At 65.0% G+C, this 27,114-nt stretch overlaps 1 protein-coding gene across 1 annotated transcript in view; it reads right to left on the bottom strand.

The window, feature by feature from the left end:
• PMEPA1 (prostate transmembrane protein, androgen induced 1) overlaps positions 1 to 26,314 on the bottom strand; it is a 47,945-nt gene extending 21,631 nt beyond the window's left edge. The window contains exon 1 of the mRNA XM_045833708.1: positions 25,728 to 26,314. Coding sequence (XP_045689664.1) covers positions 25,728 to 25,836 — 109 coding nt within the window. The 5' untranslated portion in view covers positions 25,837 to 26,314. The remainder of the gene's footprint in view (positions 1 to 25,727) is intronic.
• Between the last annotated feature and the right edge of the window lie 800 nt (positions 26,315 to 27,114).

The raw sequence follows: 27,114 nt of genomic DNA, 5'->3' as shown, positions 1-27,114 counted from the left end.
GGGGAGTTAGCTGCTTCCAGCCGGGCAAGTGGGCGTGGGGCCCCTGGGGCACCTGCCGGCGGGTAAGCCAACAGAGGCTGCGCGGAGAAGGTGAGCTGGACCATGATCCAGGGTCACCGTCCGGCGTGGTGTCCAAACAAGGCCACGTGTCAGAACTGCTGTGCAAGCTCCTCAGACGCCACACACGCAGCCCCACGCACCCCCCCACCAGTCCACCAGGGTTCCTGCACACCGTCCCAGGCTGGGTCCGGGACCTGCAGGATTTGGTATGCTCTGCAAGGGACCCGCCGCAGACGGAACGATCTGTATGCCAGGCTTTTGCTCCCAGAGGAGCCTCCGGTTCAGGGAGATTCCTACGCCGCGGTTCCTGGTGCAGAAGCACAGGCTGGAGCCTAATGTTCACACTCGCACAGTGGAAGGGAGAGGCGGGGGTGCACGCCGGGCACCCCAGAGATCCCTGGAGCAACTCCTGAGCGAGGCTGGGAAAACAGCAAGCCTGTTGTGTGCTGGGTCTCCGGGGGAAGGCAGCAGCTGGGAGGCCCCCTGACGTGGGTCAGATGCAAAAAAAGGTGGGACCAGAGAGGAGAAGGTGATGGCTCAGAGTCACAGAGCCACCTGGGCGAAGCTGGACAGCCGGTGCCGACCTCCAGCCCCCCTGGGAGAATGGCCACTCGCACTGGTGTACCTGGTCAGGGCCCCCTGGAGGGTGAGGGCCTCGGCCTTGAGGTCTCTGCGAGGTGGGTCTGGCCTGTGGCACCAGCCCCACAGCCCCAGGCGCCCTGGCTGGATGGGGGAGCGGCAGAGTGACTGCCGCCCACCAGCCTCCCCGCAGGGAGAGTTTCAGACACTGGGGCTGTGCGAGGGCCCGAAGTGTTTTCTCCCAGGCCAGGCTCCCCAGCAGCCCCCGTGACAGATGACGAGGCTGCCAGCTGCGCACACACACACACACACACACACACACACTCTGCCCTGTCAGTGCAGGCCCGGGGGCGTCAAGCGGTGGTTCTCAGCCAGGGCGATTCTACCCACCAGGGGACGACTGAGACGTTCGTGGTTGTCCCCGCGGGGGCGGGGCACAAGGTCCGGTGTCTGCTCCCCCACTGGAGCCCAGCCCAGCCCCTTGCATTCACCGCCTTCCGTCCCCCGCTCCTCCAGGGGCACGGGGCGGGAGCCTCACTACCTGTCGGGCAAAGAGGCGACGGCCAGTTCTGCAGACGCCGGGGCCCACCCCCGGCCCTGCGTAATCTGCATCTGTGTATGCACACGGCTGCCTGGGCTGGTGGCTCCTGGACGGTGAGTTCGAGGCTGGGCCCCCCCTTTAAGGCAGAAGACGGCCTCCGCCATTGGATCATCACGTGACCTTGGGAAAGCTGTTTCTCTCTGAGCCTCGGCCTTCTCACCCACGAAATGGGGCGATGGCTCCCAAGTTCGCTCGCAAACCAAAGCACCAACTCCCCACTGACAAGGGGCCCACGTTGTGGGTCTTCTTGGAGTGTCAAGGGTGCCAGCTGCCTGCCCAGAGGGGTCTCCCTGAGTTCATCCTCCAACGGCCCCTCCTGACTGGAGAGGGGTTACCATGACGGGGAAACAGGGGTCGTTAGCCAGCACCCCACCCGTTCAGAAGATAAGACCCGCTAAGAGGCTCCAGCCAGGCCCCCAACTCCTCCACTAACGCAATGTCCGAACTCACTGCAGCAGCACCCACTGCCCAGACCGGCTCCCGCTGCAGCCACCAGCAGAAAGTATCTCCTCCTGGCCGAAACGGAAGTCAGAGGGTGAGCTATAAATATGTCTGCTCCCTGCTGCGGGGGAGCTGGGCTCTCCGCCTTGGCAGCCCCCCCCCCTCCGCCCCGAAAAGCAGGGCGGCTCACCCGATTTGTTTCGAATTATGAAAATAGACATCGTCTCCTGGCCACATCTGTTTTGTCTGACAAACGAGCAGCAATTTGCCTCCTAAATAAGGCAGCACACCCCGGCCGCCTTGGAACTCTGGCTCCTCCAACTTTGCAGAAAAAGAAAAGAAGGAAGCCCTGGCCTCCCCAGCGGGGGCTGGAAGAGGAGACGGTGGTCCATGTCTCCATGCTCACCCCTCCCTGGGCAAACCAACGCTGCCGGACGAGAGGGAACGGAGCAGCCCAACGGCTCTCGGAAAAGAATACGACCAGGAGATAGGCAATCGGTTTTTTTTTTTAAAGTCCTCCCAAAACTCATGCCAAGATTGCATTTTGTCGGGTGCTGAGAAAGGCCACTTTTCGGAGGGACGATGGGTCCCGTGCCACGCCGTGCCCCACGCCCCACGCGCTGGGTGCCGGGGTGCACGCCACCGTTTCCCTATAATTACTCCGAGGCCGACCCAAGGACAGCGCGGACACGCCCGCCGGCCCGAGGTGCCACTCGCGGACAGCCCGTCCCTCAGAAGGACCGTTCTCGCCGGGGGAATCCGGGGGACGGGGCTAGGCCAGTGTGCGCGCCCAACTCAAACTTGGCGCTGCTGTTTTGGCCTTTCTTTTTTCTTTCTTTTCTTTTTTTTTTTTAAAATATGACCCCAAACCTCAAAATAATACACTTAGGACTTTTCTCCTTAAAGATGGGCATTACAGGAATGGGGGAGCGGGGAGAAACCTCAACGACCGTGTAGCTCGAAGCACTGCGGACTCGGTCACCCGACTTCGCCCTTCGAGGGCGAGGGAATTACAGGTTTGCAGGCTGCAACCACGGGGAGGCCAGAGGCCAGAGCCCCACCGTCTCCGGCTCGCGGCTGCAGCTCCGTGGCGAGACACCCGCACAGCGCCGGTCTCAGCCCGCGCCCCGCCCCGTGGGTGGTGCGGCGGTGGGACAGACGGCTCTGCCGGTGGGGTTGAACCGCTTCTGGGGGGAGAAATCAAAGGATCGTGCCAAGAAACCCGGAGTGCTCTGAGACGTGTTTCCTCCACCTCCATCCTGTGCAGATGCCAGGCCTGGCCCGCCCCCGCCCCCCGGGAGCGCAGACCGACCGCGCCGGATTTGCTGGGTCTGGCAGAAAGGAGAGGCAGCGTGGGGCTCCCGGGAGACATCTGGTGGGCCGCCCGCCCCCAGCCCCCGCTCCCCCTTCTGTGCCCCTACCACGGCAGTTTTGGGGGTGGGGGGCGGAGGGAAGGTCTGGCTGTGGGGACGGGCAGGGCACCAGCGCCTCCCTCCATCGTGCAGCTCTGGCGGCAGAAGGGAGCTCCGACCGCCGAGCTGGGCTGTCGCGGCCCAGTTTCCTGACTCCACGGGCCTCGGGGCTGCCTCACAAGGGTGGGGGGCGTGTTGGGGGGACCCTCCCCCACCCATTGCGGGGTCCAGAGAAGCCCCAGGTGGTCCCTTTCTCGGTCGCCAAGAGGACAATGCCCACGTGCAGACTCGGTTCCCGAGGGACAGCACTGGGCGGATGGGGGGGCGGTGGCGGCGCCCCTTGGCCCCCACTGCTTGCCCATTTCCACGCTGGCAACACACCGCCTCATCGCTATGGCAACAAGGTTAATTGATGCCGCTGTCTGGAATCAGTCAAACCTCGGACCCATTCAGGTGGCCCCGATATTTCCATCTTTAAAAAGCCAACCTCCGGCGTTTTACTGGTCTGTGTGTCAACAGAAGGGAAACTGCGAAGGAGTGACAGAAAGTGGGGGAAGTCGGGGGGCGGGGGGAGAGGGCCTCTGCTTGCCCTTCAGGGAGGGGAAAACCTGGGATGTCTCTCCCTCTCTGTCTCTCTCTCCCTCTCCCCCCCCCACTCTCTTTGGGGGTGGTATAAAATTAGCACAGTCAAGTCGACGTGTGATAAACACAAAGGCGGCCGCCAGGAGGTGAAGCGACTTAATTTAAGGCAGGGAGGCATCGGAGGGAGGTGCAGTTTTGGGAAGGGGGTGGGTGGTCAAGTGTTGGGAGGGGCGGCGGCACCGGCCGCCTCCCCACTTCCAGGCCCGTCCCCGGAGGGAGACGCCGGCCCCTGAGAACCCACATCTGCGGGGCGTCTAGACAGTCATAAAGAGGACAATCAGAGCAAGAAAAAAAAAGCCGCACGCCGCAGTCGCCCTCGCCACTGCCGCCGCTGCCGCCTCCTCCTCGCGGGGCACCCGGCTGCCACCCGCACCGATGATGAAACGAGGAAGGAAGGCCCTGTGGGCCGGGGGCGGCCGGGGCGGTCTGGGCCGAACGCAGTTTATGAGCGACTGTTTTGAAATTCTACTTTAAATACGCCGGTAAATGAATTCAACCTTGTCAGATCTCTCTCCCTCGCGCCGACCAAATATCCCGCTGGCGTGCTGTCTAGACAGAGATAACAAAGGACTTTTTACAGCGCCCAGAGACATGCTGACAAAGTAGCCATTTAAAGATGCAGTGTTGCTCTCTGCGTCCAAAACGATTTGTCAGACGGACTTAAATGAAAATGCTAAGTTATCGGTCTGGTTTGGGGTCTGCCGGTGGATGGGGCTGGTGGGGGGGTGGGGGCGCCTTGTCGGGGGGCTGGCTGCTCTGGAGAAATAGAAAACAGATCACCTCTGATGGGGCTGCACTCCAAGTTGCTCTTAAAATAGGGCTGTGCGCGGCTGACAGGCAGATAATTCTCGCTCCTCTCGTTCTGAGAGGTCGGCTGTTAAAACGTTTCTAACACCTAGTGGGGACGGCTTCTGTGGGGCACGGTTCGATTTTAAGAGGTGCAAAAAGGGTTAAAGGAAAATGGAGGGGGATAAGGACCTGTCTCCACCTGCCTGGCCAGGGGAGAGGGGGGATAAATGGGGGAGGAGGAATTTGGTGCCACTGCCAGCTGTGCATTTGGCGGGAGGGGCTTGCCCCGGCTTTTACCAAGGGACCCTGCAAAATGGGCTGCTCTCCCTTCCCAGGGAAGGGGGGCAGGGTGGTGGGTGGGCTGGCTTCAGGGGTGCGTCCCTGGGACATGCTTGCTGTGAGCCCACCGGAGCCCTGAGCCCGGGGGTGCACCCCTACTCAGCCAGGTCACAACTTGGAGCCAGAGACAGGGGCAGCGGGTCCCCTCGACAGGGGGTCTCTGGTCTCTTCATTTCGGAGCTGCCGCCTTCTAGAGCAAGGCCTGGAGCCCACCGGGAGCCCCACAAGGGGTCTTTCTTTCCACTGACCTTCACGACCTTCTCTGTCTCGTGCTAGCCGCGCCGCCTCTTCCCCCCCAGGCCGGCCCACAGGACGCAGCTTCAGGTCCTGCGACGCACCCACCCTCCGTCCCTCTCCCCTTTGCTGTCAGTGCGGACACTGGAGCCACACAGGTGTGGATCCAACCCCAGCTCCGCCCTTCCCTGGCGGCCCAAGCCACGTCACCGCTCCGAGCCTCAGTTTCCCCAACTGTGATGGGGGGCGCCGGGCCCGGCCACTCACCCTAAAGAGCTGTCATGAGGATGCGCTTCCCGGGTCAGTCTGCTGCGGGCACCGCACCCTGCAGGCCCACCCCTCCCCCCGAGCCGGGCCGCCGTCACCTGTGAAGCAGGTGGCAGTGACGGCTTCCCGGTGCCGAGCTGGGCTGGGGGCCGGACGGGCGCAAACGTCGGGGAACAGACGTGGCGGGATTCCCGCCCACACCGGTCCCCGGGAGGTCGCCCTGCGGATGCGAACTGTCAGGGCCTGGGTCACAGGGAACCCGAACCGCTCAGGTAAAGGGGAGGCCGAGGACCCCGCGTCGGGGGACTGGGGCCCCGAGAGCCGCCCTTCACTCCCCGGCTCCCCTGCCCAGGTGTCTCCTGACCGCCGGTGGGAGGCTGCTGCTCCTCGCCCCTCCCACGGCCACAGCTCCGCCGCCTGTGGGCACAGCCTCCGGCTTCACCCGGGCACGCGGAGGTCTCGGATCTTCTCGGGTCGAGGGGTTCAGCGGAGTGATGGGGGGCGGGGTCCCCTGCGCCGGGGCAGGGCCGAGGCCCTGGAACGACAGGGGCCGGCAGGGTCAGTGCCGGGGTGGACGGCTGACCCCCAGGCCAGACAGGATGCGACTTGCCCCGGGGGCCCAGCCAGGCGTGGAAAGAACCCACCTGCGACCGCTGCCCCCACACCCCGCACACACCGGTCCCACCCTCCTCTGGAGGCCGCGGCAACGTTAGTTACTCATCGGCCACCGAGCTCTTCCTCGGCGGCGCCGGGCTCCGGCCTCCTCCTCGGCCCAGTCCCCAGGGGCGGCTCGGCCCGTCAAACAAGTGAAACTTTTTTTGCCACCTCTTCCCCGAACAAAGTCGTGGGGCCTGTGGCCTGAACGGCAGCGACCTGGATGGAGCCTCTGACCGGAGCACACAGCACCCCCGTGCCTCCGCCCGGCTCCGTCCTGTCCGACCCCCCAGACTCACCCCAGGCCCCAGGGCCTCCCGGGAAGCTCCGGGGGGGAGGGGGCGGACGTGAGCAGCTCTCTCCGCGTCCACTCCCTCTCCTCAGGCTCCCGGGGGCCTCTGTCCCTGAGCCCTGTGTCTGTCTGTCCCCCTCCATCGGCTGTGAGGTCAGGCTGGCTGGTCCAGGCCCCACGGCAACCTCCGCCTTCATAACCTTGAACCCACCTTCCCTTCTGCTCGGTCCGGCCACCATCGCCGGGGCCCTGGGTGTCGGTGGGCCGCCCCTCACTGCTCTCCCTGCCTCCGGCCCCCTCTCCACGCAGCCCACCTGGGCCTTGGGACCCCTGCCCTGCTCTGCACCCTCAGGGGGCCCCCCGGCTCCCCAGCACCAACTCCAGGTGCCCGTAAGCCCGGCAGCTCTGCCTCTGATGGCTCCTGCTCACCCGCCAGCGGCGGCCGCCGCCAGAAGCTGTGACGGCCCCAAAGGCGGTGAGTGACGGGGACGCTGTTTCTCCTTCCCCGAGGCCCGGCCAACCGGCGCAGAGGCCTGAGTGGGCGACGGTGCCGTGAACCACCCCGATTCTGGGGACTCCCCCCCTGCACAGCAGAGCTGGGAGGGGCCTTGCGGTGCAAACAGGCCGTTCGGCGAGGGCGGGCAGCTGGCCACATCGCACAGCAACAAGCCCCGGACGGAGGCGAGCCCGGTCCAGACTGCCCCCTGCAACCTCCTCGTGACAGGCAGCCGGGCCACCTGCTCCGGCTTCCGCCCGTGTTCTCCACCGGACTCACCGGAGAGGGGGCGGGGCATGAGCAAAGTGCTTCTTGCCTGCCCCCCAAGCAAACGCGTCACGGTTATCCGCGTGGAAAGCGTGGCAGCATTCACCCCCAGGCGAGGCTGGCTGGTGGGCTCTCTCAGGACTTCCCCACCCTGGATCTCCCCGCGGGGACTCCCTGTGGCCACTCCTGCCCCCGTTGCACAGGTGAGGAGCCTGAGGCCCTGGGAGGCCGCAGACCCTGCAGGCCAAGCACGGGACTTGGAGCCAGAGCGGAGCATCACGGTGCACAGCCTGCGTCTCTCCTTGGCCGGTGTCGGCTCCCAGGCAGTGACACCGAGGGCCAGAGGGACAAGGTGGCTCCCGCCGGCCCCGGCCTTTCGGCAGCACCCGGACTCGGCGCGCACCCCCGAGCGGGCGGGCAGGGGGGCCGTGGCAGCCCGCGCCTCCTTGCCCAGGGTTCCCTGGGCTCCGCCTGGCCGGCCGCTACGCTGGCCCGGACCCACGGGCACGGGCTTTATTTAGACGCCGTCCTCGGAGCAGCTCCGGGCACACAGGCCCGAGTGGGCGTCAGCCCGATTGGGTTTCACGGCGCATTTCTGCCGGGAGCGCCCCCGTCGTTACACACCAGGGCGTGCCTGGCTGGTAGGGCTGGTCGCTGGCCGGGCAGGCGGAGACAGAGGCTGCTGCCTCCTTGGAAACGGGTGTCTCTCCATCCACCCCCACCCCTTTCTTCTCTCTCAGCTGGGGGAAGGTTTTTTCCTGCCAGGGCCCAAGTCCCACTGGCCGGGGCCGCTCCCCAACCCCTGACCCTCCAGAACAAAGGGGAGTGTGAGCGACTAGACCGCCCGTCTGAATGTGAGAAGGGGCTTTGTGTGCCCCGAGAGGGGCGCCTGGCCTCCCGGGCGGAAAGGTCGGGGCGCAGGGGCAGGGGCGGCGGCGGCGGGGAGGTGCTCGCTGAGCCCACCGCCCGGGCCCTGCCCGGTCTGGCCCTCCTGGGACAGGGACATGGCCAGAGCCCAGCACCTGGAACCCAGCCTGGGCCACCGCCAGGCTGGGCACGCTGTCCCCAAGGAGACGCGGGGAATCCTGAGCCCTGAGCTGTCACTACAGGAGCGGATTCCCGGGAAGCCCTCGGAAAGTTCCTGAACCCGGGCGGCAGCTGTGACTGTCAGCTGTTTCATGACGGTGACCGGTTTGGAAGCCTCGGGTATATTCTGGGTGGACGAGGGTGGAGGGTCCCCAACAGGGACCCCTTGGTCTTCCCGTGTCTGGAAGTCCTTGCCGTAACCGGGGGACCCATTCCCGGACTCCTGACTGTGGCTGCTGGCTGTGTGGCCCCAGGCCCCTACGCGCCCTCTCTGGGTCTCAGGGGCCGGTCTGTGCAGAGAGGCTAGCGTCAGACCTGTGGTTGTTCGGACTTGCCTCCCCAGCGGGCGCCTTCGAAGCTGAACGGAAGTCTGACCCGGGAGCTCGGCCCCTCAGGTGGAAAGAGGCAGCCCCCCGCCCCCCCCCCGCCGTGAGGGCTGATCCGGGCCCCGGAGCACGTCCTGTGGGCTGGGACCGGGGTGGGGGCCCGCGCCCGTCTCCCTGACCGCTGGTGGTCCCGGCCCTTTGTCAGCCTTCGATGCCGACGCCTGCAGACAGGCCCGCGGGGAGCCGATCGGCTGAATTATGTCATGACCGATCTTCTGAAGGGACTACAGGCATTTCTGACTTCTGTCTTTGCCATTTATCACGTCCTTTGAACTTTGGTTAAATAAGGAGCATGTATCACTCTTCACAATCAGAAGAGGCACACCGTTTCCCCGTGACACAGGAGACAAAAATGCTAATTACCTCTTCAGGGACGGGCCCTCCGGCGGCAGCTTGGGAAGGGACACCCGCTAGTCCTGCCAGCCCCTCGGCCTGCACTCCGTCCTCGGGGGCCGAGGGCCAACGCTGCCAGGGCACAGCCCCAGGGCCGTCGGCGGGCACCTAGGGGCCTGGACCCTGGGGCCTGGACCCTGGGGCCTGGGGCTCTCGACTCGGTTCCTCCTCCCACAAGCTGTAAAACTGCAGGTCCCTGGCCCAGCCCAGGTCCCGGATCGGCACCCTGGAGGGAGAGCGAGACGTGTCTCTCTCCCTGAGGCTCCACACCGGCGCCCAGAACCCCGTCGCCTGACGAATTCGAATGCGGCCACTGCGTGGGACTCAGGCTCCAGTTTGTGGGTGGACGGCGCAGGGGTCAAGAGAGAAGGGGGTCCTGCCCACCTCCCCCCGTCTGCGTCTGACTTGGTCATACTGCGTGTTTCCAGAACGTGAGGCCCAGCGCACAGCGGGCGCTTCATAAATGCGTGGAGTGAACCACGAATGAGGAGTGGGATACGGAGGGAACGGCCCTTTGATGAGGTCCCCTCTCCACCCTCCAGCCCCCCATCGGTATGGGATGAGGGGACCCACTCCCCAGCTCTTCTTCCTCCTCAGTGCATCCACGGGATAAGGGATGGGGGGCGGAGCTGGGGGCTCTGGGAGGGCCGTGGGGGGCCAGGAGGCTGTCCGGGGCGGACAGCAGGCTGAGGCGCAAGGGGACCAGAGCCTCCTGTTCCTGGTCCCTCCACGGTGTGGTGGTGGGGGACTCACTTGTTCCCAAAAGGAATCGTTATTCTGCCGTGGGAAACTAGGCAGGTCTGGCGGAGACGTCACTCACAGCACCCCCAGAACAGGGAAGAAACGGCCCGGGGCTGCCCCCGGGGGCGGAGCCACGGCCAAGGTCTCCAGGTGGAGTCTGTCCACACGCGAGCACCCAGGGGCACAGATGCCCCTCAGGGGCCACAGCCTCCGTTCCACCCCACCCCCACCCCCTCTGGGCACTGGGAGCACCGGGTGCCTGTGACCCCCCACGGAAGGGCGGGAGCCTCTCCCTAGAAGCCAGGCCCCCAGCCACGCCCACACCCCTGTCTCCCAGGGAGGTCTCGGGGTCCTCCTTGCCGGGTCTCCCTCAGTGCTGACCGCGGGCTGCGTGTTTAGAGCAGAACAGGCCGCATTTCCGAGCAGTGACAGGGCGCCTGGCACTGGGCTGGGCTCCTACGCTCGTTCGGTCCTCACCACGAGCCTACGAAGCAGCTGACGACCCCCGTTCTGCGGCCGAGGGCAGGGGCTCAGGGCGGGGAGCAGCCCCAAGGACACTCTCCTGAGTGGTGGGGGCTGACCCAGGACCCACGGCCGTCCTCTTCCAGGGTCCCGGCCCCCGGCACCCACTTGCTCCCCTGCACCCCGGGGCTGGCCTGACTGGGGGTTCAACAGGCTGGGCTGGACTTCAGATTAGGTGGGCCCATGCAGTCACGGGGTGGGGGGCAGGGGCAGACGAGGGGCTGCCAGGGCCAGAGGCAGGAAGCCCAGGACAGCCCGGAGAGGGGCACGGAGTCCGCCACCTCGCCGCCCCAGGTGCCTGGCGTCCCTGGGCCCGGTCCTCCTCCCCAAACCCCGTCCTCTGCTCAGGCCCCAGAGGGGAGCCCGGCTGGACCTCCGCCGGGCCCACAGCCGGCAGGGGACGGCACGGCCGCTCTTGGCCCCGGGAGGAACTCCTTGGGAGCCGAGGTTGCCAGATGGAGAAGGGGGGGCAGCCCCCCACCCCCGGCCCACCGGCCCGGCAGCCCCTGGCAGGGTGGCCTGCAGAAGCCGGAGTCAGACGGGGGTGGGGTCCCTCCGTCCACCCGCCCTCACCCGGACACTCTCAGGGGAACACTGCCCTTCCCAGTGACGGACAGTTGGCTGCAAGGTTGCTCAGACGCATAACGGGCCCTAACTGTCCCCTGGCCAATAAACCAGTGAGAGTGTGGCGGCCGCCTGCTGGGGTGCAAGTCCTGGCCCCGCCACAAGGGCTGCGAGACAAACCCCCCGGGACCGATCTCCCGACTTCCCCGCCTCATCACGACCCGCCGTTGATTCGGTCCTCGCGTGGCCTGAGGTCTCAGGGAGGTGGTCAAACCAGATCTAACCAGAACCGAGCAGGCAGAGTCTGGGCACAGAGAGACCACAGGACGCCCAGACAGTCCCCAAAGCAGCGGAACCACAGCCCTACCCGCTCAGCCAGGATCCGTCCCATTCCAGTCGAGCTGCAATCCACATTCCTAGACGGGTAGTCAGGTCGGAGGCCCCGGAGGCCCCGAGGGCGGAGGGCAGAGGGCAGAGGGCAGAGGAGGGAGGGCCCCGTGCTCCCGCTTGCCCTGCCCTTTCCTCTCGGACTCACAGGCTGGGTCCCTCGAGGGAGCTCGGCCCCCTCTCCGGGGGTTCACCTCCAGTCTCACTGTGGGGTCCTCAAACAACCCCCCCCAGCCCCTGTCACAGGCAAACCGTCTTGAAAACAGCATTGTAGAAATCAGCGCAGCTCTGCCAAAGCCCGATCCGGACACATGGCCGCTCTCCCCCGAGCCCCTCTGCCACCGGGGTACTCCCCAGCAGTGACCAGTGACCCTGGGGGTGACCCTGGGGACCCATGCAGCCTGGCGAGGCCCTGGGCCCGGACACACGTCGGTTTCCCACCACGGCTCCTCTCCCCAGAGCCAAACGCTACGTTAGGAGGCTGGCTAATAAACCACAGATCCGTCCTGCGAAACACCCACCAGCGCCAGACTCCAGGGCAACGAAAGGGAGGAGAAATACTGTCCCCGTTACACATAAAGAGTGCAGAGACCTTGGCTCAAACCCAGAGTGCAGGCGACACCCGGCTGGGACCGGGCACAGCACGGAAGCTCCCCGGCACCCCTTGCGGAGGGTGGGCCGTGAGAGTCCTGTGGGGCAGAGGGCTGCCCTCCACCCTCGGCCCCAGCCGTCCTCAGAGCTGGACCCCCCCTCTGAGCTGAGGGACTGGGGGGAGCACGGGAGATTCCTGTCCACCCGTAACTCCCCGCCTACGGACTATGCCACTGGGTTCCAGGGGCTGACATGACCCCATGACCTTGACCTCATTAGAATCCAGTTGACCCCGACCTTCAAACGGCCGTTCGACCTCAGGAGGCCAAAGGGCGAAGTGCTTCCACTCTGCGGGAGGCGCTGGGGGTCTGTAACCGCCCAGTGAAGCCCCCGAGGACACGGTCACTGTCGCTCTGGACCAGCCGCCCCGACTTCTTCCCCATTTCCAAACACCCATGGAACGAACGACGATTCCTCAATCTGTTCATTTTACATTTTCGACAACCATTCAACGGACCCACTTTTACGACCGAACTATGTCTTACACGGTAACGTTCAGGCACCAGCGAGGTGCTTGTTCCTTCTTTCCCCTAACGCACACTTCTGCTCACGCACCCACCTCAGCACACGGCTGTTCAGTGTGAAATGCCTGTCCGCACGCCACCCAGAATTTTCTCATGGGCGGCCGGTCTGCTGTGGGTCTGTCGACGTCCCCGAACCGACCAGGTCAGGCGATCACGACGCAGGCGGTGGCTTCGAGGGGTTCCAGACCCAGCTCGGCCAATCACTGCTCTTGCGCACGTGGGCAAGCGACGCCCGTCCCTGGAGCCTCGGCTTGCCCATCTGAGAAACGGGTCTGGCAGAGAAGCTCCTGCCGCGGCCGTGGGAACGCGCTCGGCAAGCGCTCAGTAACGGAGAGCGGCGACGTGTTGTCCCCTAACGGCGCAAAGACGTCAGGACACTCACCGACACCCCGTCTGACGGGCTGAAAAGGGCGGACTGGGGCCCGGGAGCGGGTCAGTGAGGGAGCCACGACGCCGGCCGGACTGCCGGCCTGGCCCCGAGGCTGTTCTGCGGTCACTGTCTCGCTCTCCAGGGAACGCCAGGACGGGGCCGCGGCCGGGCAGCCCCACGGGAACCGGGCCTCGAGCTCGCCGCCGGTGAGTAACCGCCTCCCCCAGACGTGACTCACACCTGTCTGGAGTCGCCCACATCCTCCTTCCCTGAAGAGGAATGCGGGGCAGGTGAGGCGACCCGGCGGGCCGGCGTGCATGGCTGATGGCTGGCGGGCGGGGCTGGGCCGGGCCGGGTGGTGGTGGAGGTGTAGCCTGCTGAGTCTCCGAGGGCTCCGCCACCGCCCTGAGACCACCCCCCCCCCCCCGCCCTGCGCTGGGGCTGGACAGACGTCTGGTCCCCAGGACCCGGGACAAGGCCCAGGTTCAGGCTGCAAGCCCTTCCCCACGGAGGCGGCTGGGATCGCCCCACTGGACAGTCACCGCTCTGGGCCCAGCCCGTCTCTTTCGCACGCCCTGGGCCCTTGGGCAAACTCAGTCAGAAGGGAATCACCGCTGACCCACGCGGCGTGGGCGGGCCCCCGAGCCGGGGGGCTGCCGGCAAGAGCCAGGCGACGGGAGGGAACAGGAGGTGGGATTCCACGTACGCGGGCTCTGCCCCGGGAAACCGTGAGCTGGTGAGCGAGTGTGCCGGGCTCAGGGCGCAGGGGCAGACTGGGGAGGGGCGGCCCCCCAGATCTGGACAGTTGTCCCCCACACATGCCACAACCCGTCCTAGGCCGCACTTCTGTCTGTCATTCTGCCTCAATAAGCCACCCACGCGGAGGGCACGCGGGGGCCCGAGAGGACGTGTAACAGCGTAAAGGGACAGCTGACGGGGTCTCTGCCACATCTTCTATCTTCTCCCAAGAGCCCTGGGTTCAATTGTGCCCATTTTCCAGAGAGGAAAACAGAGAAGAGAGGAGACGGCAAGGCAGAGAGAGGAGTGTGGACTTGTCAGGGACCAGCAAACCTCGAGTCCGGGACACGCCACCTTTGACCGTGGGCCCACCAGGCCCGGTCCCACCTCTGAGATTGTCCCCTCCACCCCCTGCGCCAAGACACCCCTGCGAAGATGTGACGAGCCTTCCCCAGGGAGACAAAGGGCCTCTCAAGGTTGCCAAGAACCCCAAAGTCTGAGGTCGAGGGCAGCGGCAGCTAAAGGCCAGGTTCGGGGCCATGTCCTGCCAGCCACGGGACGCCGGGACGCCAAGGCCAGTCCTGGTCCTGGTGGAAGCATGTGCCCAGCCGGTTTGCCCCTGCCGTCCACTGAACTAAAGACAGAACGCTACAGCCCCCCACTCCGCCCGTCACAGCCCCGGTTACCCCCGGACCCGGCGCTGCTGGCGGGGTCGCTCCGCTGTTGCAGCACCTGGCCCGGAGGACGGCAGGACGGGCCGGCCCTGCGCGGGAAGACGGGGACAAGGGCGGCGCTCAGGGCCCGGCTCACGGAGAGAGGCACACGCCTGTGAGCAGAGTCCCCACCAGTGCGGGCGGCTCTGCGGGGTCGACGCTGCGGGCAGTGCCCCATGAATGTCACGGGAGGCACTCAGCGATAAACCGGCCTGGCTTCCCCCTTACCCCCTCCAGACCTCGGTTTGTCCGGGTGCAAGCAGGGGGCTGGGGCCAGCCTGGGGGGCGCTCCACACCACCAAACCCTGGAATCACTCGGGGATTCTGTAAGAAGCCCACTGCCCCACCCCCAGGGACCGGCCCAGGGGGGGCCTGAGTGTCGGGGTTCACCGTCAGCCAGGGCTGGGGGGACCCTACAGCCCACGTGACCTCTGGGCTCTCCCCTCCCCTGCAACAAGGCACCTCAGGGGAGCCCAGCCCCTGCCCAGCCCCCCACAGGTCACGGTGACCCCTCTCTCCCCTCAGCTGCAACCCGACGCCAGACAAATTCTTGCCCTCTGCAGCCTTAAGCCCCAGGACCACGGCCAGGGGACCCTTCCAAGACACGGAGCGTGTGGAGGAGGGGACTAAAGGGGACACAGGCCCAGCGGGAGAAGCCAGAGGGCAAAGGAGCAGTGAGGCCTGGTGTCGGCCACACCCTCCCGCGGGTGACAGGTGGTCCTGAAGCTCAGGGGCTGGTGGGCAAACGCCCAGGCTCCGGAGCCCTGCGGCCCGCACGCTGAAACCTGGCTCTGCCCCCGGCTGGGTGATCGCCGCAGCCGCACGCACGTGCCTGAGCTCTGTGGCCTCCCGTGCACGTGGGGTTGCCAAGAGGACGAACACGGCGGCGGCGGGGCGGGTGGTGCTCAGGGAGTCACAGCTGGGATTCGAGAGGCCCGCCGTCAGCAGCAAACATCAAGAAGACGATCAGAAGACAGAGTTGCTGGGTGCTGGGTGCTCACGCCTCCCAGCCTCTCCCTTTCTCCTTCCTCCCACACCCCACTCTCCCTCGCGCCAGTCTATCCTGGGGAAAGGGTCCGGAGCTTGTTCTCACTACAATGTAAAGGAATGCCACAGCATGCGTAGGTGGGGCCCAAGACGTCCGGGGAAAGAAGATGCGAGGCAAAATGGAGGCTCCTGTGGCAGCTGAGTGTGTGGCCCTGACTGAGACACAAAGGCAAGTGAAGTACCCTCGGGAGGCTGAGTGCCGTGGGCGGGGGGGTCTTACTCCAGATCTGGCCACAAACAAGCCCAGGTTCCGAGGGGGACCCAGGCCTGACAGCAGAAGGCGGGGGCTGGGCCACTCCAAGGGGCCGGCACATCCTTCGAACGCACACGAGGAACTGTCCCTGACTTGTTTGTTCGGCAGCCCCCAGGTGACTCGAGGAGCGGCAGACAGGGCGCCCTGGTGGCTGCAAACAGGAGGAATTTCTCTCTCTCCAGGAGTCTGGGGCCCCCACCGCCCGCCACACCGGCCGGCCAGTGCCCCGCACAGAGAGCGCCCAGTTCACCTCCTGAGGCTCACCGGCGGGCGTGGGGGACTGCACGGCTCAGGCCCACCCGGGGCCCGGGAGGGGCGCGGACACAGAGCTCCACCCCGAGGGACTGCAGCCCAGCAGACTGCGTGCAGGGAGGAGGGGGCCACGTCTCGGGCCGGGCTGAGGGCCAGGCCGTCATTCCGGGTCCACACCCGCAGCGTCACACAGCAGCTTGATAAATGCCGGCTGGGTGCTCCCCCAACGGAAGGGCCACAGCGGCTGAGGACCCTGGTTCGGGGGGGAGGGGGGCGCCGTGGCGGGAAACTGCGGGTGGAGAACGCACCAGAGGGGGCTGCAGGGAGACGTGGCCGGGGGGAGGAAGAGTCTCCGACACAGGCAGCTTTCGGACGGACCGCGCAGCCGCGGGCGGGGCCCAGGTGCACAGGGCATTGGGAGCTGGCCTCCTAACGACACCTCCGGGCCATGCAGCGAGCGACACTAATGACCCTCTCGACGGGAGGACGGTGACGACTTTACGTAGGGCCCAGAGTAACGAGTAAAATGAGGCAAACCCAGAAGCTCCCTGTGCGAGCTCACACCCTTCACAGCCAAGGCACAGACTCATCGACCGCAAACCTCTGACAACTGTCACTGCTCGGAAGACGGCAGGGGCGTGGGGGAGTGGCCCCTGACCCCGAAGCGGAGACACGGCAACTGTTGCCGGGTGGACCCGGCTGGCAGACTTTTTAACAGGCGGCATTTCCTGCCTCGGCGGCTTCCGGCTGGGAACCCTGCCCCGGGTTGGACGGGGCGTCCCCCCCGCCCCCCCGCCCCTCCCCGTCAGCCGGCTCAGAGATCGGGATCCATAAACACGGGCGCGATACCGCCGAGATAAGCGAGTGTGCAGCTCGGTCTATCGGCACGATCGACAGCGGCCGATGGAGTGGTGTTTAAAGGGCCGGCGGCGGCGGTTATTTAATCAGTTATGTTCACTAATGTAATTGACACCCTCTCCATCATCTCGGCGCACCCTCCTCCTTCTCCCATTAAGGAGCTCAGAACACACACACACACACACACACACACACACACACGCACAGAGTTCCCTCGGATGGTCACGACCCCACGGGCTGCGAAGCTCGGCCCGGGGTGAATCACGCCGGGCTCACCGCGACGGCACCCTGAAACCCCCGAGAGGTAGCGGAGCGGCCCAGACGCCAATAAATGAATCACGCCTCCTGCAAGCCCGAACCTTTGGCTTCTACAGACACCCATTACAACGCAGAAAGGGAAGAACAAAGAAATTACTCAGGGTGCTTGCGCAAAGTTGATTCATCGGTTTACAGAATTATGGCCGGCTACATTGTTTTTAGGAAGGCAGTGAGGGCTGCGACCAGCTCCCGCGCCTCAGCCAGATGACTTGGGGACGTGCCAGCGGGAGTGGGGGACAGCCGCCGAGTTCCCGCAGGGCTCCCGGGGCCTGAATGGACCCTCTGTCCCCCGCTCGTCACTTGTTCCTTCCGTCTGGAGAGCTAAGCCCTGGACAGGGAGCCAGCACACATAGTCGTACTCATCCCCAGTCTTAACGTTAACTTTTGTTTGTTTATTCCTCCGACGCAAGGGCCGCAGCAGAACATGGAGAGTCTCCTCCCTCTGATGAGGCTGTTGGAACACATCATCTAAGGACCCAAACTCTGCCGCCACCTCTCAACAGACGGGGCCTGGAGCTCCAGCATCAGATGCAAGCTAGTCTACCTGCTTTCATGTCTGCTGGCGAACAGGGAGCATTTGCGGTGGCTGCGGGCAAACCACCAGCCTCCCTCGTGGAAGTGCAGTGCTGAGATGAGCCCCCACGGCCCCCGCCAGGGCTGGGGCCGAACCTATTGGCCAGGCACCTGGGCCACACTGGACAGTGTTAGCCAAGTCTGAAAGTGTCCCCATCAGGATGGCCAACCCTGGCGGGCACGCCGGTTACAAGAAAATAAAACTGAGCTTACACCTGGCGTACACTCAGAGGCGGCGGCCCCACGTACCACCAACTACCTGGACAGTCATGGGCACGGCCAGGCAGGGGGGGCGGGGTGCACACCGCCTCAGGGAGTCCACTGGAGGGGGGCAGCGGTCAGCAGGCAGCTAAGACCACCAGGGCTGAGAAACCTCTTTTGGGAAAGGGCAGCTGGCTTGGCCTCAACTCGGCAGGAAACTGACTCAGCTCCTTACTTATCTTGCTTCTGAGGGCAGAGCCCGGGGACCCTGGTTTCAGCGGCCTCGGAGAGCCCCGGGCGGAAAGCTTCAGGCTCAGCCCCAGTCGTATCAGCCGGGACTCCAGTCAAGGGACCTCAGAGAGGCCTCCAGCCTCGGGGAGTGGAACGCACACCCTTATACGTATTCTACACACTGGATAAGATATGCGTTTATATCTTACATACATGCAGACGTGTGGTTTCATATGCAAAAGCACGTATTTCCGTATTCTTAATCACTGACACCCCAACTCATCCATGATGGGATTTGCCACTTTCGACCCCCCACCTCCCAAGCCAGGGATGGAAACACGAGCTCCCGGACACCTTAAGGACCAACAGAGGGAGAAAGCCTGCGTGAGCCCCACACCAGGAACCGGTGACTCCCTGTCCAGGGGTGACAGCTGCCCCGGACAGACCCATCTCGTGCTGGCGTCTGCAGAACTCCACGGCCAGCTCCCTGCAGCCACGGGGCGGGGGGAGGCGGGGGGACCGAGGAACACCGTCGCTCCTCCCCGTCACCAGCTGTGCCGCTGTTTACTGAACACCCGCTCTCTCCTAAAGGTTCGACCCGTCCTAACCAGGGTCCCAAAGCTGCCCCTCCCCTACCCCCACCAACGTCCACACGAGGGACAGCGGACGTGGGGCAATTCCTCCAAGTTTAAGAGGCAAGGCGGTGTTGCACACCTGCGTTGACTGTTCAGAGACCAAGGCTGTACCTGTCCGGCCCGGGGGAGCCCAGCGTGGAGCCCCGGAGCCCCGGAGGGCAGGGGGTGGTTTCTAAGATTGGCTCGAAGAGAGCAGAAGAAAACCCTACCCAGCAGTCAGGTCCCAGAGCCACTGGGGGTTTTATACTTGTCACCGAACACTGAAAACTCTTTCCTGCCAGTACAGCCGTTTCCCAAATCCGCTGAGATGATAACAAATGACTGTGGTTACAACACAGGTAAAGGGAGCCCCGGCCGGGTGGCTCAGTGTGTTGGAGCATCATCATGGACCAGGGACACACTCAATTCCCGGTCGGGGCGCACATAGGGAGGCAACCGATCGATGTTTCTCTCTCTCTCCTCCTCTCTCTCTAAAACCAACGGACACATCCTCAGGTGAGGGCTGGTGGAGGGAAACACATGGGCAGGGGAAGGACATCAGAGCCTCCCCTCCCCGGGTCCGGACTCGCCGGCGAGCCGGTGGTGGGCTCGGATGCTGGGCGGAGCAACCCGGCCCTTCTCCCTCCCTCCCTCCCACCCCCACCCCCTGCCCCAGAGGGAAACACACACACACAGCAGGATTCGCGGAGCACCACCACGGAGACGCCACCCCCACCTGCCGCCTCTGAAGGTGAGTCACCGTGGCCGCCTCACTCCTTTCAATGTGTGGCACCTCACTGTTGCAGCACAGCAAAAGCCAGCTCCACCCGTGGGTGCCGGTGGGTAGGTAGGAGAGTGACTGAAAAATGCCCCAAGCCTGGGGCGACTGACTGTGCGTGCAGAAAAGAATCACCCTAGAAATTCGCCCTCTGGGGCGCGGACAGGCACCAAGCGATGCCTTTCAGTCACTCCGCCACTCTCACTGGCACTGCAGCAACCCTGAGAAACCTGGGTGTCTCCCGGGACAGCGGAGGGGTCCCCTCCGCGCTGGATTTCTGCTCCAGCCCCTCGGTGCAGCTGCACTGTGTCCAGAGGCTAAGGAGGCAGAGCCTCCCGCCCCGAGGGGGGGCCCCTCCCTGGAGCCCTTGAGTAACACTGCGCAGGAGGTGCCTTCACCACTCGCTCGCTCCGCAGCCGTCCTGTGCGGCGGGAGAGCTCCGGAGGGATCCTCGCGCCCGGGAAAGGAGGGTTTTCAGAGTCTTGACTGCCTCCTCTCTGGTCTGGAATGTTCTACGAGCCCGTCTGCCTGGCCGGCCCACCCCCTTTCTCTGCTCATACACACAGGAGGGGCCTACCGGGCTGCGGAGGTCTTACGTGAGTCTCCCAGGGCTGGGGGACCAGAGGGGACAGGTACGGCTCGCTAATCACACAGTTGTCAATGCCCTGCGGCGGCAGCTCTGACAGAAGAGACTCACGGGGCACCCTGGGAGCCCACACAGGGCGACCAGTCTGGGGCCCTGGGCGGCCTCTCGTGACGTCACGGTTTCTGAGTGTCCTCCCCAGCGTGGCTGCTGTCGGAGGGCCGGGCTTTGCCTGGGGGACCCCTGGTGTTGCGGTGCACCTGGACCAGCACCTGGAACAGCCAGTGCGGGGCCCGAGCGGGGGCCCGCGCGTGATCCTCCCTTAAGGCCTGTGACGGTCTAAGGGCAAATTCTGAAACGCAACGGCAATGGTCAAGTCCGGCAGAGAGGACGCCGGGGCTCAGGGAGTCAGTGCGGCACCCGGGGAAGGAGGCAGAGCATCAGCTTCCGGCTGTGTGACCCGGGCACCTGCCTCGCCCTCTCTGATCCTACCTTTTGCATCGGCAAACTGGCGCTAGCCATGCCTCTCCCACGGAGTTGTTTTGAAGATTGAGAAAAATGTGTCACTAGTACCTGGCATGTAATAAGCTCTCTGTATCCAACTAGGAAAGGGAGGGGAAGCGAAAACCTATCAGTCACCCTGGAAACGGAAGAGAGGGGCCAACCGGGGCTCTCGGAAAGCCCGGGGTGCCCCAAACTGTTCCAGGCCCACCTAGGGGCGCTGAAGCTGCACCCCCCCGCCCCCGCTCCTGTTGGCAGGCCATTTGGGGACTGTCTCCAGCTTGGTGACAGACACTTCCTGCCAGCCTGACAAGGCCCTGGTGAGACCCCGAGGTGTCAGGGCTTGCTCTGCGTTGCTGTGACTTCACAGAGGGGTGCGGGGTGCCCTGAGCACCGGACACTCCTGACGTCCCGGCACAGGGGGCTGCTGCTGCCCCACCTCACCGACAGGCCAAGGGACGAAAGGGGCGACGCAGCCAGTGCGTTCTGGAACTGAGCTGGGTCTCCACCCCTCCAGCCCTCGGCCACACTCTTAACCGACTGCGGCGCACAGGTGACGGGGGGGGGGGGGGGGGGTCTGTGGGCAGGTTTCTCGGGGCCCCGGAGAGAGAAGAAAAGGGAATTGCTGGCACTGAAAAATCCCTGGTTTCACAGCAGTCCAGGTCCCTGGAACGAAAGATCTGGCCCCACAGGGCCCACGTGGCCATGGTGAGCCAGGGGGCAGTGGCCCCTCAGGGTGTACCCCGTTCTCTGCAGCCCACCGCAGGGCAAACTGGGGCCCCGTTACTACCACGCTGTGTAACGTCTCACAGCCCCGGGGAGACAGGCTCCCGGGTGCGCCTGAGCCGCGGCTCTGAGGCGCTCAGGGGTACACACGCCTCGCTGTGCGGGAGCCCCGCAGCCACCCCGGGACCCTCCCCACAGCCGCTTCCCACGTCACTCCACTCCCCGCCTCCTCTCCAAGGGACGGTGCATACAGTGGCGCAACATGTGTGCACTTTCTTCCCGTTTCTTGTTTTGTCTTCTTTTAACGTGCCCAGGAGATGTGCTAACCGTTCCCCACCCAAGGAGAAGCTGGTGGGGAAGGCAGAGGGGTAGCGGCTGAGTGTGGGTGTGCGTGCACATGTGTGGGTGTGCAGGCGGGAGCAGGCGTGCGTGGGTGTGCGTGTGCGCAGCATGTGCACGCAGGAGCAATGACACATTCTGTCCTGATAAACACCAAGCGCGCCCCGACGCTGGGCCATGCCGGGCGCTGTGGCTGGCCCCACCCTGACCCTCCGCCCGACCTGAGGTCCAGCCAACACTCGAGCCCTAACTGCACCCCAACCGCAGACCCAGTCCTAAAATGTTGGGGGTTGAAGATCCCAGCTGAGGGGGGTCCCCAGGGGGACACGACGGGCCCTGGACGCCCATAGTTCAAACTGAATCCTGCAATACCGACTTCTTGCGGGTGCCAGAGTCTCTCCTCCAAATAAATGCGAATCCACAAGGAAAACCAAAAACTCCAGCAAGAGGGAGCCCCCTCCCCTCCTGCACACAGCAGGCCCTCCTCCCTGGGGGCTCGGCGAGGAGCGGCTGGTGCAAACCGGACAGCGACCTTGGTCTTTCTGGGGGCCGGTTTCTGAAGGGAACTGAGGCTCTGCCGGCGATTGGGACCTGCCTGCCGTCCTGCCCCCAGCACCCTGCCCGCCCCCACCGGCCCTGCAGAAACCAGGAACTGATTAAAGCAGTGGTTCTCAGCCTGGGGGCGGGGGGCGGGCGGCGGGGGGTGGGGGGGGATGCCCTGCAGGGGACATTGGGCAAAGTCTGCAGACAGTTTGGGTTGTCGCAACTTGGCGGGGGAGTAGATACTGCTCCTGCCGGCGTCTGGCGGGGAGGGGCAGGGGGAGGGGTCGGGGATGCGGAGGAATCACCTGGCCCGGAGGCTGAGACACCCTGCAGTCGAGCGCGAACCCTGAGTAGCCCGTGTCCGGCCAACCACCAGAAGGCCGAGCGTCCCGAGAGTCTCTGAAAGCCGTGCGGGGCTGTGTGTCTGGGGCCAGCGGGCGAGGCCGAACCCGAGGATCGACGAGCGACCCCAGCGGTGTCGGAAAACCGAGCTGCCGCCGCCGCCCACACTCCCCGCAGGGCAGCAGCGTGGGTGTGGGGCCGGGGGCGCCTCCCCGGGCCCTCGAGAAGTGTTGTCACGAGAGCCGGCAGCTGCGTGGCAGACAAGTCAGTCTGTCCAGGGAGCAACTGGCTGCTACCTGCCCCCCAGGAGCAGAAGCTGATGGAGAAAGACGGGGTCATTTTTAAGAGACACGGCTGAACTAAAAGCAGGTCAACGAGAATGCCAAGAAAAAAAAAAATGCGTGCCAAGGGAACTCTTTTCCTCAAAAGGAAGCCGGAGCTAACTCCCCTCCCTGCTGGCTGCGGCCTCGGGTGGGCTGTCACTGGGGGGCCCTGCTTTCAATCCCAAGACCCCTGCTTTTTAAGGAATGACGCATTTTTTCCGCGGGGTGTGTTCTGGGGACAGTGTACTGCCCTCAGACACCACCCCTTGGCTCTCAGAAAAGATGGGGGCCCCCGGAGCCCCTTGGTAAAGTCAAGTCAAGCCTTTCTAGGTGTCTGGCTTCCCCAGAGCCCTCCTACTCACCGCCCCCCGCCCCCCACTCCACCCGCTGCCACCTCCAGGGTGCAAACAGGATGCTGCTCATTTCCTCAAGTCCCCCGAGTTCCAGGTGGACCTACTCTGGTGCCCAAGTTCAGGTTCAAGGGACAGTGTGTGCATGAGCTCCATGAGGAAGAAGAGCCTTGGGTCCAGGTCGAGCGTGGGTTCGGGACCTGGGGCAAAGCTTTCCATCGCCACCCTGCCGCCTCTACAGAATGATGGCGTGAGCCCTGCGTGGGCCCCTTCCAGGTCCGACACGGGGGCAACCGAAGACCACAGCAGCACTGTGGGAACGAGGACCCCTCCGGCCCAGAGGCCTCCAGCCGGAGTTGGGAGCGCAGAGGCCCCATCCCGAAAGGAAGGGCGGTACAATTTCTGCCTCGTGGTCTCATGTTTCAGGTGAGGAAACGGAGGCCCAGGCAGCAGCTCCGAGGGAGGCCCTAACAAGGGCAGCGACCCCTCCCAGGAGCACAGCCCCCCCACCCCACCCGGCAGCCCAAGTCCAAATCCATCCGCAGCTGTGCTGTCTACCCTGTGAACACCCAGGACCCACCCTTCAGTTCCTCTCCTTTCTCCCTTCTTCCTTCCCCTCTCTCCCCTCCCTATCTTTTTGTGTAAAACCCAGGCCTGGAGGCTTCCTCCAGCAGACCCTTCAGTGAAATCTGATTAGCACTGGCAACAAACTGTTACATTATACCTGGGTTTTAAAGCTGCTTCCTCCTGCCCTGGGCTTTCTTCCAGTAAGTAGGGGGCCCTGCGTAAAAAAGACACGGTGACTAATGGGCCGCCCCCCGGGGGGCCAGCGGGGCAGGCCAGGGTTCCAGGGCTACCCTCAAGGGTCCCTGCAGGCAATGGGTTTGTCCGCACCTCAGTGTCAGCTGAAATATTAGCCAAAGAAGAGACAGAAGTGAGAATGAATGTTTTTAAAAAGTCCTGGGCCCAAAGAAAGGACAAGAGCAGAAAGTCTGACAGTGCCCAGCCCTCAAGGTGACAAGTTTGACACAACGTGGACCCCCTGGGCGGGAGGTCTCCTGTGCAGCTTTGCAGAAGGGGGTGGGGGGGCTAAGAGCAAGGCACGGAGGGGCCCGAAGCAGCAATCCATTTAGCAGCGGCGAGGCTCTGTCCAAACATGTGCAAACATATTTTAATAACATCCTCTCGTGCATTTCATTAGCCTCCCGAGTTCACAAAGGGCCTTTGGGAGGCAATCTGGTTTAAATGCAACTCAATTCCGCAAACGCTGGCTCTCTGGGCAGGTTCTCCTGGCACCTCGCTGCCCTGGCGCAGGGCAACTGGGTGCAGGGGGGCGGGGGGAGCGACGCTCTTAATTCCTGGACTGGAGGGAGTGGGGCGAGGTGAATGGTAGGACCCACCAGTACCCGAGTCCGCCAGCCTGCCCCAGCCGGGCCGGTCACGGGTTATTTTTACCCCTCGCGCCTCACTGTACAGGCTCAGGGGCCGAGAACCGTGGCAGCCGCCTGCGGAAACTGGCTTATGAGTCACCTAGTGACTGCCCTGGCTGGGTGGCAGCTGCCTCTTGGCTCCTCGTTCCAGCTGGAAGGCCGGGCCTCGCAGGACAGGGCCGTGTGGCCCTGGCCCGAGGTCCTCGGTGGGGGGGGGCCAGGATGGGGAAACCGAAGTTCAGAGAGGCAAGGGGTCCTCAGAAGGGCCGGCTGGGGGAGCAGTGTCCGCCAGAAGGCAGACCCCGGGGGGTGGCAGCCAATTCCCCCATCCCACCACACCTCCACCTAGGTGGGCTGTGTAGGGGGGGAGGACAGGGGGAGTCAGACTGAGCTTCACGCAGTCCCCTCCCTACCCGCGGCCCACCTCCCCGGTCAGGGTCAGGGCCGGGCCGACCGGAACACAGACAGCCCCAAACTTTGACTCATTTGTAACCACTGTCCCAGTGAGACTGAGCCAAGCTGTCCAGACAGAGGATATTTATAGGTGCGTCGGGGACACAGACACTCACACAATGACACGCATACTGGAGATCCACGTTGGGCCAGACCCACTGGGGCTGAGCCCTGGGTTCAGACACCTGGACACAAACGGTCCCCAGACCCACCAGAGAGGAGCAGCAGACGCAAGGAGACTCGCCAGCACGACCTTCTGGGACAGACGGCCACCCAGACCCAGACACACACACACACACACACACACACAGCCGCGCTGAGACCCAGAGACACAGACACGCACGCTCCACAAACGCACGGAAACCCACTCACATAGACCAAGGCACACAGCGCCACGCACACTCCAGACACACAGCCGGAGACCAGACACCTCGCGGGCCAGACAGTGTCTCACACGCCCGCCACCCCCCTCCCAGCCAAAGTTGATCTAGAGCCGGCCTAATTGGTCCATCGCGACTGCCCCTTCGGGAAATAAAATGGAAACTTCACGCAGCCGCCCGCCCCAGCCCTCTCTCGCCCGGCGCTCCGCGGCCCTCCACTACTGGGTCCGGGGTCCGAGACCCTGAGGGCGGGGCGCGGGCAGCGGGGGCCGTTCCAGGCTCGCAGCGCCGCGGGACAAAGCCGGGCCGGCCGCCAGCTGCCGCGAGCCGGGAGGGCGCGTCCGGGGCGCGGCGGGCGCAGCCGGGGCGCAGGGCTCACGGCCCGTGGGGGCGCGCACAGCCCGGTCCCCCGCCCGCAGCTGCGCCTCGCCTCAACGTCTGAGCCCGATGGGGCCTCCGGGGAGGGGGGCGCGGGGTCACTCACTGATCTCCATGCTCTGGAACAAAGAGCGTTTGCAGTTGCACGTGCAGGAGACATTGGGCTGCCCGGCGGCGGCGGTGGCGGTGCTGTTGACCCCCATCAAGCGGTGCATGGACGGCGTGGCGGCGCAGCGCGGGGCGCAGGGGGCACGGGGGCGGCCGGGGGGGGCTCCGGCCGGCGCCCGGTGCTCGGGCCCCGCATGCAGAAGGCGCGCGGCGGGGAAGGCGCGCCCCGGCTCGCCGGGCTCGGGACGCCGCCAAGTTTCCGGGGCGCCGCGGGACTCAGTGAGCGGGGCCGCGCTCCCCGGCGCCCCCCGGCCGCCCCTCCGCAGCCCCGGGGGCGTCGGCAGTGCCCGCGGGTGGCGTCCGCGAAATGGGCTGGCAGCCGGGGCGCGCGGTGCCGCCGGGGCTGAGCCTCTGCTGCTGGCTTCCCCCAGCCGAGCGCCTCCTCCTTCGCCGCCGCCGCCTCCTCCTCATTCAAGTCCAAGGAGATCGGGTTTCGCTCCGAGACCGCGGTCGGAGGCAGGCAGACGGTCTGACGTCAGCGCTAGACGGGGCTGCCGGTTCCCACCGCGCGGGGGCCGGGGAGAGGGCGCGCGCTGCGCCAATCCCCGGCGAGGTTCCCCCGTACCCCCTCCCCGGGCCGCGGGGCGGGGTGACGGGGAAGGGGGCGGGCTCTTAAAGGGCCAGGAGGTGGCGGCCCCATAGACCAGGGACCCGCGCAGCGGAGGGGCTTTGGGTCCCCTTCCTAAAGGAGTCAGTTTGGGACCCCTGCCCTCCACACCCCAGTCCCGGGGAAGCAGAACCGGGTTCCAGCCGCACTCGCGGGAGTGCGCTCCCCACCCCCATGCATCCCCCTCCCGCGGCCGGGTCCTTGACCTAGACTTTGGGGGAAGATTGTCCCCTCCAAGGAGCTTGAGGTCCCTGCGGCTCGCGGCAGGGGAAGTTAGAGAAGGGAGGGGCTGTCCCCCACATCACCCATCACCCGACTGCGCAGCAAACTCGCCGCCTCCAGGTGCGCTGCCCCGCGAGGCCCCTAGCCCACTTCGCCCAGGCGCACTTCAACCCTACCCCAGTGGGCGCGAGTGGGGATACTTGAGGTCACGTGGACACGCCCCCGACAGCTCCGATAAATGCCTGGGGGCCCATCACGTAAACAGTCCCGGAGCCTCCACGCAGTGGCAGATTCCAAGATCAACCCAGGTCACCTGCAGGTCTCCCCTCCCCCCGCCGCCCCCATATCTAGTTCTTTGAATATTCACCTGTCCCCGTAGTGCCTCGAGGTTTAGTAATGAGCAGAGACTATTTCCGTGTTCAGGGGCAAAGGGGGTCCAAAAGTTACTATTTCCTTTTCCTACACTGGGACCAGCCAGAGTCTTGCTGAATTTGGA

Source organism: Phyllostomus hastatus, unplaced genomic scaffold (genome assembly GCF_019186645.2).
Source record: "Phyllostomus hastatus isolate PE091 unplaced genomic scaffold, TTU_PhHast_1.1 phas_contig_17, whole genome shotgun sequence".
Taxonomy (NCBI): domain Eukaryota; kingdom Metazoa; phylum Chordata; class Mammalia; order Chiroptera; family Phyllostomidae; genus Phyllostomus; species Phyllostomus hastatus.
This window is presented reverse-complemented; position numbering and strand designations above follow the sequence as displayed.